The sequence below is a fragment of the Myotis brandtii genome, unplaced genomic scaffold (assembly GCF_000412655.1).
Source record: "Myotis brandtii unplaced genomic scaffold, ASM41265v1 scaffold923, whole genome shotgun sequence".
NCBI lineage: Eukaryota > Metazoa > Chordata > Mammalia > Chiroptera > Vespertilionidae > Myotis > Myotis brandtii.
In genome coordinates, this window is record NW_005371804.1 from 1094918 (window position 1) to 1107369 (window position 12452).

Genomic DNA, 12452 nt, shown 5'->3' on the forward strand with positions numbered 1-12452 from the left:
CAGAGACCGCCGCAGGCAGATGGGTGAGATGGCTGTGCGCGGGGCGGTGGTGGAGGTCTGGGTCGGGTCAGGGTCTGGGTCGGGTCAGGGTCTGGATCAGGTCGGGTCAGAGTCTATGTGGGGCCGGGCGGGGTGCGTTGGGACGCAGGGCCGCCCCGCAGGCAGAGGCCCTGGGGTTGGAAGGGACTGGCCACCTCCCTGAAGGGTCTCTGGACTCCCAGGGTCGCCAGACCACACGGTGAGAACTGCGGTCTGTGGTGTAAATTGAATGGTCACTGAATGCCAAGTCCTGGGGGAAGTTATGAAAGAAATAAAAAATTAAGCCGGATAATCTTGACATTAAAATGAGAACATAAGTATGTTCATTCAGTTCAGTGTGTGAAACTAAGGAAGGACAAATGGAGACATGAGTGCACCGAAGCTACAGAACAGTAAACACACACACACACACACACACACACACACACACACACACTCTAGGTCTCAGAGTGTGTGCGTGGGGTCTACCTTTGACGGACCCAGGCAGCTATGACCCCAAATCGCACCCCTGCCATGGCTCTGGAGACCACCCTCCCAGAGCAGACAGGTTGCTGGGGAGTTTGGGATGACCAGAGGCCTGTGGGGGCCCAGGGGAGAGGGTGGCTGAGAGGAGGGGAGGCTTGGTGGGGGACCTTGAAAGAAGGGCAGGATAGAGCTATTGGGGAAGTTCCTCCAGGTTGAGATGGGACAAAGATTGCCCCCCCAATGCCGCTGAAGGATGCTGAGACAGCTGGTAGAATGCGCCCGGTCAGGGCTCCCAGCAGGCCTCTGGCAGGAATGGCACAGGGCAGGGCAGCTTTCCTGTGCCGCATTGGCTAGACTGAGCTCTAGATGTGCTCCCAGGGCCCCGAGACTTTCAAAGCTTCACACACCTGTTCCGCTCTATCATTTTAATGGATTTATTGTTGTTGTTTTTTGATAACAGACTTTAATGAAGTATAATTTATATGCAGTAAAGTACACAATTCCTAAATGAATATTGCTCGGTACCGTTTTGCATAGGATTCTGTGTCCTCGCTGCCCAGGTAAAGACAAGGAGCTTTTCATCCCACCAGTAAGTTTTCCCAGGCTCCTTCCCACTGAACAGCTTTCCACCCCTACGCTCAGAGTAAACTACTGTTCTGTCCTCTGTTGCCATAGATCAGTTTTGTTGGTTCTTGAACTTCATCTACATGGAGACTAAACAACATGCTACTAAACAATCAATGGATCAAAGAAGAAATCAAACAAGAGATCAAAAGTCCTTTGAGACAAGTGAAAATGAAAATACAACTTTCCAAAATGTATGGGATGCAGCAAAAGCAGTTCTAAGAGGGGAAGTTCATAGTTTTACATGCCTACCTTCAGAAACAAGAAAATAATTTCAAATAAACTGCCTAACTTTACACCTAAAGGAACTAGAAATAGAGCAAACCAAACCTAAAATAAGTAGAAGGAAAGAAATAACAAAGGTCAGAGTGGAAATAAATGAAACAGAGAATTAAAAAGCAGTAGAAAAGATCAATGAAACTAAGAGCTAGTTCTTTGAAAGAATAAATAATATTGACAAATCTCTAGCCAGACTCATCACAATAAAAAGAGAGCACAAATAAATAAAGTCAGAAAGAGGAGAGATTTCAACCGACAACACAGTAATACAAATGATCATTAAAGAATACTATGGATAATTATATGCCAACAAATTGGACAACCTGGAAGAAGTGGATAAATTTCTAGAAACATACAACCTTCTGGGACTGAATCAGGAAGAAACAGAAAATCTTATCAGACTGATTACTAGCAAATGAAATTAAGGCAGTAATAAAAAAATCTACCAACAGCCGTAGCTGGTTTGGCTCAGTGGATAGAGCATCGGCCTGTAGGCTGAAAGGTCCCAGGTTTGATTCCAGTCAAGGGCATGTACCTCAGTTGCAAACTCAATTCCCGGTCCAGTAATAAAAAAAATCTACCAACAGCCGTAGCTGGTTTGGCTCAGTGGATAGAGCATCGGCCTGTAGACTGAAAGGTCCCAGGTTTGATTCCAGTCAAGGGCATGTACCTCAGTTACAAACTCAATTCCCGGTCTTGGTCAGGGCAACCAAATTGATGTTTCTCTCTCTCTTCCACTCTCACTAAAAACCAATGGAGAAATATCCTTGGGTGAGGAGTAACAACAAAATCTACCAACAAACAAAGCCCTGGACCAGATGGCTTCACAGGTGACTTTTACCAAAAATTTAAAGAAGAATTAATACCCACCCTTCTCAAACTATTCCAAAAAATTGAAGAAAAGGAATGCTTTCTTCAAACACCTGCCTGACCCCCACCCTGGCACCCCCTGGCCTCTGTATGAACAAGAGGACCTGCAGACCTGACACTGACCATGGGGCCTGGGGCATTGTCCTTGCCCCATATTTTCTAATCACCCCCTCCTCACTCAGCACCCCCCCCCCACACACAGTCACACTGTAAAGAAGAAAGCAGGAGGTGGTGCACCTGCTGGGTTCTGGCAAAGCAGTGGGCAGAGACTGGTCTGCGAGAAGCAAAGAGCCCCACTGAGGCCCAGGGCCACTGGGAGCTCCGTTTTGAAGTTTGAAAGGCTCACACCATGCTTACCTTTGCAGCCACTTCCCCTGTGAGACATTAAATTGGGGGCTGGGTCCACGAACCATTAGGGGAACAGAGTCCTCCAGAACAAACCTTGCTCATTCTCTTTGGCCCCCAGGTGCTGGGCAGAGAGCAGGGTCCTCAGGGGCTGCTGAATGGGAGCTGGTTGGGCTCTACCCAGCGCACCTGCCAGGCAGCCGGGCACTTCCCTGGTCCGCACCTGCCTGGCCTGGTGTCTGCCTTTTGCCCGCCCTCCCCCACCACCTGGCCCAGGGCGTACTGCCTGGTCCTCCGCCCTGGCACTGGCCCTGGCGTGTGGGAAGTCCCCAGTCACCTGGCAGCTGCCGCCTGAGGCCAGGAGGGCAGGGAGCAGCACCTGGAAGATGAACCTGAAGGCTGCCGGTGAGTGCCACCTCCACCGCCAGAGGAGGAAAAGGGGCCACTGTCCCGGGAAGAAGTGCCCCCTCTCTGTCCCAGGGACCACCCGCTGAGCCAGAGGGTGGGGCCCGTCCTCTCTCTGACCTGGGACTGGAATGCGGGGAGCGAGTGCCGAAGAGGGAATAGGCTGGGGTGCGGAGCAGGCAGCCCTGGCCTTCCCCTGCCTGTCCCCACTGGCCCCCTGGGATTCCTGGCAGGGGGACCAGTGAGGGTGATGTTTGGACTGGAAAGTAGGTTTGGGAGAGCACAGGCAGAGTGAGACTCAAGGAGCTGGGGTGGGGGTCCTTCCAGGGGAGAGCCGGTGCCTGAGGGGTGCCGCCCCACGCCCTGGGCCAGCAGGGGGGCTGCCAGCTGCAGATCAGAGGCACTCGGGGACTTCCCCTTGGACTCCCCTGCTGAGCCAGGAGTCTTCAGCCACACGTCCAAAGAGTGGGCAGTGAGGTGGGTGAGAAGTGGGGTCTGGTTCGCAGAGAACGCTCCACTGTCCCGGGTTCTAACCGTCCAGCAGCAGCTTTTAGAGGCTGGTTTTATTTTTTCCATTTATCAAGCTATTTGAGATGGTGGGATGTTTGGGGAAAAAATAGGAAAGAAGAAAGGAAAAAGGCATTTATTTCCTCGGTCATGTTCTCTCTGAAAGCCTGTCTTTCTGATGTGGCCTCTGCCCTCTGCCGCGAGCCGGCCTGGGGTCGGTGGGAACCACCCCCTCGCACACGGCCTTCCTCCTGCTGGTGCTGTTTCCTTCTGTCGCCAAGGAGTCTGGGTTCTGCCTGGAGCAAGGCAGCATATTTGTGCAGGAATGGAAAGTTCTCGGCCTCTGTGAGGGCACCCCCCGTCTCACTGGCCATTCGGTGTGTGTCAGACCAGCACTTCCCTCCAGTGTGGTCACGTCCAGAAAGTTCTAAACACCACCTTTCTGCTCCGTTCCCAAAGTGCCCGAAAGCCAAATGTTAAGGTTTTTTTAATTGACGGTGTAAAACAGTCCTGTTTCCTACAGAGCCATGTATTTAAGAACTGTTGTAGGTAACGTGTTGGATCGTAGGATAAACAGGTGGAGATATGTATCTTTTGGGGGGAAGAAAACACCTCCCTCGGGCACTGAATTTCAGTAGCGCGATCTTGGAAGAATTTTTCATTCTTTCTCTGTTACATACTTAGAACATCATGTTGCTGCTTAGTTAGTAGAAAATGCTGAATATGGTCCCATGGCCTTTCCCACCCACAACTTTTTTGCCCCCCACCCACCCCCCACTGCCTCCTGATTCACTCCTGAGCTGTGAGGTCCTTGCAGGGCAAGCTTTGCTGCAGCTCCCGGGGTGTGTTTGTCTGCGGGGAGGGGGATGGTGGGAGAAAAGTCACCTGCAGAAACTCAGAGCCGTGTCGCCGCTGAGTTTGTGAGCTAATGTTTGGCAAAGTTCCTGGAAGCGGTGTTTCGGTGGATCCATCCAGCGCCAGGTCGGGCCCGGGAGACAGCTCACCGGCAGGATGGGCAGGGTCAATGGATGGCATCCTCGCCAGCCCCCTCCACCTGTGATACACACCCTCCGGCCTCCTCAGGATTAGGGTCAGCGTGTCAGCCTTTGCAGGGGGGTTGCCTTGCACATCTGCTGTGGCATCCCGGTGTGGCGTTCCCCAGCCTTAGGACAGTGGCGACAGCAGAGCCCGGAGCCACAAAGCAGCCAAGTCCCAAGTACGGTCCATCCACCCCTCAGCCCTCCTGGCCCCTCGAGGACAAGAGGTATAGGTGGGGCCACCTCCAGGGTGAGGGCATGTGGTTTGTGCCCTCGGTTGAAGGAATCCCACATTGGCGGTGCGTTCAGAGGTGCTCTCATTGGGCCCTGGGACTGGAGGGGTGCGGCGGCCTGAGGTCCCCCCGCCTGGAGTCGATTTGAGGATCGCCTTCTTCCCCAGCCTTAGTGTCCGGGGCCAGCCTGAGACCCTGGGAACCTGCAGGTGGATGAGGGTGGGACACGCACACAGGCACAGGCACACACACGTATGCACACGCAGGCATGCACACAGGCACACATACTAATCGAGGGTCTCAAGGAGGAAGTTCCCCGACTTCCTGCCTGCGCTCGGGACTGGCCTTTGCTCTGAGGTGGAAGCACGTGAGAGGCCGTGTCTGATAGCCAGTGATGACTTTATTACCTTCGGGAAAAGGTTGGATCCTAGTTACGGAATCACCGAAGGTTCCTGGACTTTGTGTACTTCCTCCCCCTGCCCCGCCTCTGAAGCTGCTGGACCACTCCCACCAGGGCAGGGCCACTGGGACCAGGACCCCCTTCGCTGAGTCCCTGGACTTCCACCTTTCCCAAGACCGATCCTTACCTGTGCCGGCCCAGGGGCTACTGCTGCCCAGTGTCCCGCCTGCTCTGCGATCACCTGCAGGGACTGAGCTCCTGGTGCAGCTGTCCAGCCTATGGACAGGCTGGGCCTCGGGCAGTCTGGGCCTCGGGCAGGCTGGGCCTCGGGCAGGCTGGGCCAGGGGCAGGCTGGCCCACGGGTAGGCTGGGCCATGGTTCTCCAGGTGCCACTTGTCCCTCACCTCCTGGCTCCTATGCCTGCCTCCGTTTGGCGTCCTGGATGCTCCCTGACTGTGTTAGACCCGTGCCTGGGTTACGGATGGCTCAGCACCAGCCAGTGCCCCATCCTTGCTGCGGGACCTGCCCTCCCACATGTGGGGTGGCCATATGGTCTTGGCTTCCCCCAGCCACCACAGGAAACCAGGCTGTCCCAGCCCTGAGGTCATCCTGGCTCCCCTTCCCCAGCCCGCAGACGCCCACAGCCTTCCTAGGAGCCCTGGGAAGTGCGCAGGGAGGGGAGCTCACCACCTTGCAGGCGGCCAGCCCTGGTGTCTAGTTCCACTGGTGAGGACTGCGGGCTTTTCCTTCATGCGTTTCGCTCCCTGTCACTTCCACCTACTATCCTTGTTCAGCGGTGACAGGGCTGTGTCTTCCTTCCGTGCGGCTGCTCTTCACACATCTGAGAGGTAGCGTCAAGTTCCCTTTCAGCTTCTCCAAGCCCAACAGCAAGTCTTTGCTCGAAGACCTCATGCAACCGGCAGGTCCTCTGACTGGCCTCTGGCTGGCCAATTGCCTTCTTCACATATGACGCTTGGATGAAGTGGTCCAGCTGGGACTTACGCCGCGGCTGTGGTTTCCGCTGAACCTAACCGTTGAGGCTGACTCTGGGACTCCAGCAGTCACCCAGTGTGGCCCCAACAGCACTTTCCAGAACTTTCTGCGGCCCGTGCACCATCCTGGGTGTGAGGGCACAGTCCTGGAGGGAAGGGGCCCTTGGTGTGCCACACCAGCAAGGTGTGCGAATGGCTGCCATGAGGGCGCCCGTGCAGGCCACGGGGCTGCACAAGAGTGGGGCTCATGGCGGGTTGGGAGAGCCTGGAAGAGGAGAGGGGGTGGGTCGATGGGTTGGGATCCGTGCAGGAGAGCGTCCTGAAGCAGAGGACAGGCGCCGACAAAGCTGTTCAGCAGGAGAGGCCACACACAGCCGCAGCGGGTCACCACGCCTGCCACAGAGCCAACAGGATTCCAGGAAAGCGACCTCCAGACCCAGGGCTCTCCTCTGCTTTCTGTGGCTGCTTTTTCCAGCTGTGAGACGCCCGCCCCCCCACCCCCCCAGTCCGAGAAACGGCAGTGGCCACATGGTCCAGGGAGTTCGCATCAGGAAGCCCTCCCTGCGTAACGTTCTAACAATCTTGGGGGCTGCGTGGTTTGGAAAATAGAAAAAAGCATTGATGCTGAAATACGAACTCGGAAAAAGACCAAACTGTCGAGGGGAAATGGAAGCGTCCAGCTCCATGAGCGCCGCTGCCTGAGCTAGTGAGCCCACAAGCGCATACAGACTCCATCAGACACAGCAGTGGGGGGACCCCCGCCGCGCTCAGGGAAGGGGAAACCTGCAGGTGCAGGAAACGGCGGAGCTGAGGTCAGGGCTGAGCTCGGACAGTGACAGACGCAGGTTTGCGTGTCATCACCACCTGGAGAGGAGGAAGCCTGGGGTGGTGTGCTGGCGGGTTGGAGGCCTGCTTCTGTCAATGCCTGTGAACTTGGAAAAGGGGGGCTGGGAGAACTGCCCACCTGTCCCTGCTCAGGGTGCTGGGTGGGGAGACACCAAGCCCCTGACAGCATCCAGGTGTCCCACAATTCAGTGCAGCTCTGACACTGACCACCAGCAGTTAGTGCCAACCCTGCAGGTCAGGAGCGCAGCCCCTACCGGCCGCCCTCTCTTCAGCCGCCAGCCACAAGCCTGGAGGCCGCCCGCATGTGCCGCTGACCAGCTATGACCTGGGGAGTTCCCACAACTCCTCTAGGCTCCGTCGTTCGCTAGAACAACTGGCGGAGCTGGCCGGTGCAGTGCAAGCGGGACAGTACATGTGGAATGGAGGGCCAGCCCCGGAGAGCTGACGCCTGCCCCCACCCGTCCACTGAGCCGGGCAAGACGGGCCCCACGTCAGGTGTGGTGGCTCCCAAGGCCACTTGAGGAATCGATGACGTTAGCATCTGGGGAAGTTCTAAGACCCAAACCAGCAGTGAACATAAAAGCACGGCCTTGAAAACACTCATATCTTGTTCGTGTTGTCTGCGTCTGTCTGCCTCAAATGCCTGCCCCCAGCAAAGCCTACTAAGTCATCACGCATGTTGGCTCATTAAAGCAGCCCTGGGCCCTCGTCTGCCCCCACCTCCCAGGAGCACCCTGCTGACACCCATGGTTGTGGGGGGCGGGCTAGGAGAGTGGGGGGGCAGGGCTGTCTGGCGGCCGCTGTCCTGAGCATCCACACCCCGCATGTCTGTCCGCAGGCGCTCTGAGAGCCGTGCTCTTCATCTTCGCCTCCGTGTGCGCCTGGTACTCCGGGTACCTGCTGGCACAGCTCGTCCCAGAGGTGCCCCTGTCCAGTGCCATCTACAGCATCCGGAGCATCGGGGAGAGGCCCATCCTCAAAGGTCAGTGCCCGGGTCACAGCCCACTAGTAGCTGTGGCCCGGCTCCGGGTTGGCAGTGGGTTCTGGCCATTTTACGTTGGTGACGATGACGAGGGGGAGGAGATAACATCTTTCGTTTCCTTCCTTTCCAACCCCCCACTCACCCCATGTTAGGAAAACAAACAGAAAAACTTTACATGCAGGTTGTGTTAAATAAGAATGTGTTTGTTTGGAGTACAACTCAAATTGGGAATGAGGTGAAATGACCAAATAGCCATTAAAAATGGCATTTGGTAATGTGTGGACACTAAGAATAATCTGTACTCCTTTTCAAGATCTTGTGAACAGATATGCTGGTATCTTCAATACGGGAGTAAATTATTCAACATCAATTTGCACAAATATAGAGCACTGAGTAATGATAAACTATTTTTATAAAAGCCATTCCTTCTCAGATTGAATTACCTTTTATGGCAAACAAACAAACAAACAAAAAAATCACTTTCTAGGAATCGACTGTGACAGGGTTGTTTGTATTTGATAAGGTTTTCACAGTGAACTTGCCCGGAATCAGTAGACTAACTGCGTGCAGCCTGAGGTGGGGCCCAGCTCCATGGGAGCCGCGGCTTGAGCAGAGCACGGGAGACGCCCTCAGAGGACTCGCTCTCTCATTTTCCCCACAAAATCAGGAATCTCTCCTGGACACAGCTTCCCCTAGGAGCTGCCTCTGACGCCCGCCGTTTCGAAGGGCTCGTTGCCATGGTTTCTGTCTCCCTCCATCGCATGGCAAGGATGTCAGTTGAATAGCCAGCCATAGGCAGTGATTCCCAACTCTTAAACTTGTTCCACCTGCAAAACATCCCCTCCCTTTTGTATATTTGTTATTTTAAGACAAAAGCAGATTAAATTAACTTTGTGAGTTTAGGGGAATCTCTGAAGCTCCTATTGGTGGCCACCACTCCTATTGGTGACCCCTTCCCCACTCCTGTTTCTGCCCACGACCTTGGACCATGCAGGTATGAGTCCTAGGGCAGAGCACCGTTGTTCTTGGCCAAACAGTGGGCCCCTCCGATAAATCATCGCACGACCTGTTATGTTCTTGTTCATTACAGCCCCGGCCCCCAAGAGGCAAAAATGCGACCACTGGTCCCCGTGCCCCCCGAACACCTATGCTTACCGGTTGCTCAGCGGCGGGGGCAGGGACAAGTACGCCAAAATCTGCTTTGAGGATGAGCTGTAAGTAGCAACGAGAGGAAGGAAAACAGAGCCACCTGACCCCTTCCCTTCTCTGAGGCTGACCAAGCAGCCAGTCTGCCCCCAGCAGAGAAGGGCACGCCCTTGACCCTGGGCAAAGGCTGGGAGCATCTGGGCACTGAGAATGCCAGCCGTGCTCTCCGGGAGGATGTGGTTTGAGGCTGTGTCCCAGTGTTGAACTCTCATTTGGCAGCAGGTCAGACAAGCCTTAGCTCATACTCCGTGGCCTTCTCTGAATACGTGTCATGGCCCTTCAAAGTCATGGGAACAGAACGCAGGTTTTCTTCCATTTTGTTATATGATCCTCACAGATTAAAGCAGGTGTGGCTTCCCTTTCCAGCCCACACCTCCTGGTTGCAGGTCTGTGTGACTGCCTTGCCCACGAGAGAGCCGAAGTAAACCCTGAGCTTGGAGCTGTCCTAGCCTCAAGTGCACTCGCCCACCGGGGCGGGGCTGCCACAACAAAGAACATAGGCTGGTGCCCAAACAACAGGAATGCGTTCTCTCCCCGGTCAGCAGGCTGGAGTCCAAGATGGAGGAGTGGGCAGGGCTGGCTCCTTGTGAGGGTGGAGGGAGCACCTGCTCCAGGCCCCTGCCCTGGGCTGTAGGCAGTGGTCCTCTCCTGTGTCCGCATCATCTCCCTCTGTGTGTGTATCTGGGTCCAAATTTCCCCTTTTAAAAAGGACTCTGTTCGTACTGGTGCACTGATATGGGGCGATCTCTATGGCACTGCAGGCGGCCAGGCTGCTCTCGAGGCTGGCGCAGCTGGCACCCGGCACCGGGCATCCCTCTCCACCATCAGCCTGGGGTGACCTTTGCCTCCCTCTCTGGAGTTGCAGCCCCCATTTCCAGGATACACATCTCACTTTCTCAGTTTCCTCCCGTGTTTTGCTGGAGCACATCCTCTATTAACATCCCGAGAAAAGGGTAGAAGGAGAAGTGAAGTTTTTAAAGATTCTTCATGTTTAAAATATAGTCATTCCCCCTCACAATGAAGGGATAGTTTGTCTGAGTGTACATTTCTAAATTAGAAATGATCTCTACTTCGAATTCTGAGGTCATTGCCTAGAACCATAGTGAGCCTCCGACCGGCAATGTTCGAGTGTGGTAACCAACCGTGGGAATGCGCTTCTCTGGTCTCCAGACCCAGAGGCCCCATAGCTGCATTCTGAAACTTATAGCACGTTTGCTTGAGGCCATGCTTCCATGGGCTGCTCCGGTGATTAAGCATTGCGGTTCAATTCCCAGTCAGCGCACATGCCCAGGTTGCCGGCTCAGTCCCCAGTGGGTGGTGTGCAGGAGGCAGCCAATTGGTGATTCTCTCTCATCATTGATGTTTGTACCTCTCTCTCCCTCTCCCTTCCTCTCTCTGAAATCAATAAAAACATTGTATATAATAAAAGCCCAGCGACCCAACGGCGGAACGACCGAATGACCAGTCGACCAGTCGACCAGTCGCTATGACGCACACTGACCACCAGGGGACAGATGCTCAATGCAGGAGCTGTCCCCTGGTGGTCAGTGCGCTCCCACGGTGGGAGTGCCGCTCAGCTGACCAGGATGAAGGGCACTCCCACAGCAGCTGATCCCCACAGGCCACGCCCCCCACCATGCACCAGGCCTCTAGTATTTAAATAAAACATAATATAAAAAGTATTTATGACACTTGTTGATGATGGTAGGGCGGACTTTACTCAAGGTGGGCCATGGCACCCACTACAGGGACCTCTGCAGCGGGGTCTTGCAGTGGGAGAGAGAGATTGGACTTAACTCTGAGCACAGTAAGTGGGAATCATAGCCAAGGAGCAGGGTGCGGTCAGTGAACAGGAAATTACTAAGAGGAACGAAGCACCTGGGTGGAGGGAATTCTGGCTAAACTAATCTAGCAGGTTCCTTGCTGAAGGTGGGCTCAGGAGGTCAGGACTCAGCAGGGGTGGGGAGTGGAGGATGAGGAGCCCAATCCATAAGGAAGGTGATCCGATATCAAAGGCAGGGGGGTTCTAGTTAACCCGACTTAGCAGAATTCTTGCTAAAGCTGGACAATGCAGAGATAAACGCGGGAGTCCAAAAGTTAGGCCTCATTGAAAAAGAGCTCTGGGGAGCCGGGGTAGGGTTTGGGGAAGGAGAGAGTCTGCCGGCACCGGCACCGGGGGTCCCAGGCGGGCCCATTCCTGGGAGACAAGCACCAGGGGGCCCTGGCCTTGCTGAGCCCTCGCGAGACTGCAGGGCGGCCTGGTCCCCCCAAGCTGCTTCCCTCTTGTCTTCACTTCCGCTCGGACTTGCAATGTGGTCTGACCGGCTCTCCCCAGTCCCCGCCCCTCCCCTTCTTCCCTCGGAGGCCTTTCCCCTAATGAAGGCTCTTGTGCGGTCAGTCCTGTTCTGCTCTCTGCTTCTCTTAGGACTCAGAGTAGCCTTGACAAGCATGGCTGTTTCCCCGCCATCTGTCCAAACACAACATGTGGGCAAATACTTTGACGGTTGCCATTGTGTGAGCCGAAACTTGGGTTTCGGGTCAGATTTTTACTTTGTTATTGCTCTTGCTATGAGTGGATTGAGGATCTCTTTATGCTGAGTCCTTGTGTTTATTTTTTTTATGAACTATCTTTTCATATCTCTTGCCCATTTTTATTTCTGCCATTGGCCATTTTTATTGATTGATAAGATCCTTTATATATTGGTGTTGTAAAGATTTTCTCTATATGTTGTCTTTACATTTATTAAAAGGGCATTTTTAAACATGCCTGTACCTTAATTAATGTATGACCTTTAAAAAAACAAAGAAACTATAGCCATATAGTAAAAGCAAAATTTTAAAAAGCAACAAAAAAACATCTCTTATGGCCCACCCCTTCTACTTCAGATTAATAAAGCAGAACAATGAATGCTCATGAGGTGGTTGAGGACTCAGTGGAAAAAAAAAAGTTTGTAAAAAGCCTGTGCTAAACAAATCTGAGATTGTCCTCTCCCTGGACATTTGTCTAAATTATAAGATTCAGTGCAGCTTCCAGGTTCCCTGAGGGACTTGGGGAAGATGTGTGTGGAGGAGTGTGGGGGTGACTGTCAGGGCAAGTCAACGAGGGAGGGAGCGCGGTAGGTGACAATGGTATTGGCAGCGACTGTCTTTTCAGTGACAATGGTAGTGGCAGCGACTGCCAGGAGAAGATTTTGGGGGGGGGGGGGGGGGGGGGTGTGCGCT

At 54.2% G+C, this 12452-nt stretch overlaps 1 protein-coding gene across 1 annotated transcript in view; it reads left to right on the forward strand.

Annotated features, from left to right (window-relative positions):
- Positions 1–2654: 2654 nt before the first annotated feature.
- FAM3B (family with sequence similarity 3, member B) overlaps positions 2655–12452 on the forward strand; it is a 20965-nt gene continuing 11167 nt past the window's right edge. The window contains exons 1-3 of the mRNA XM_014532915.1: positions 2655–3027; positions 7881–8024; positions 9115–9238. Coding sequence (XP_014388401.1) covers positions 2781–3027; positions 7881–8024; positions 9115–9238 — 515 coding nt within the window. The 5' untranslated portion in view covers positions 2655–2780. The remainder of the gene's footprint in view (positions 3028–7880; positions 8025–9114; positions 9239–12452) is intronic.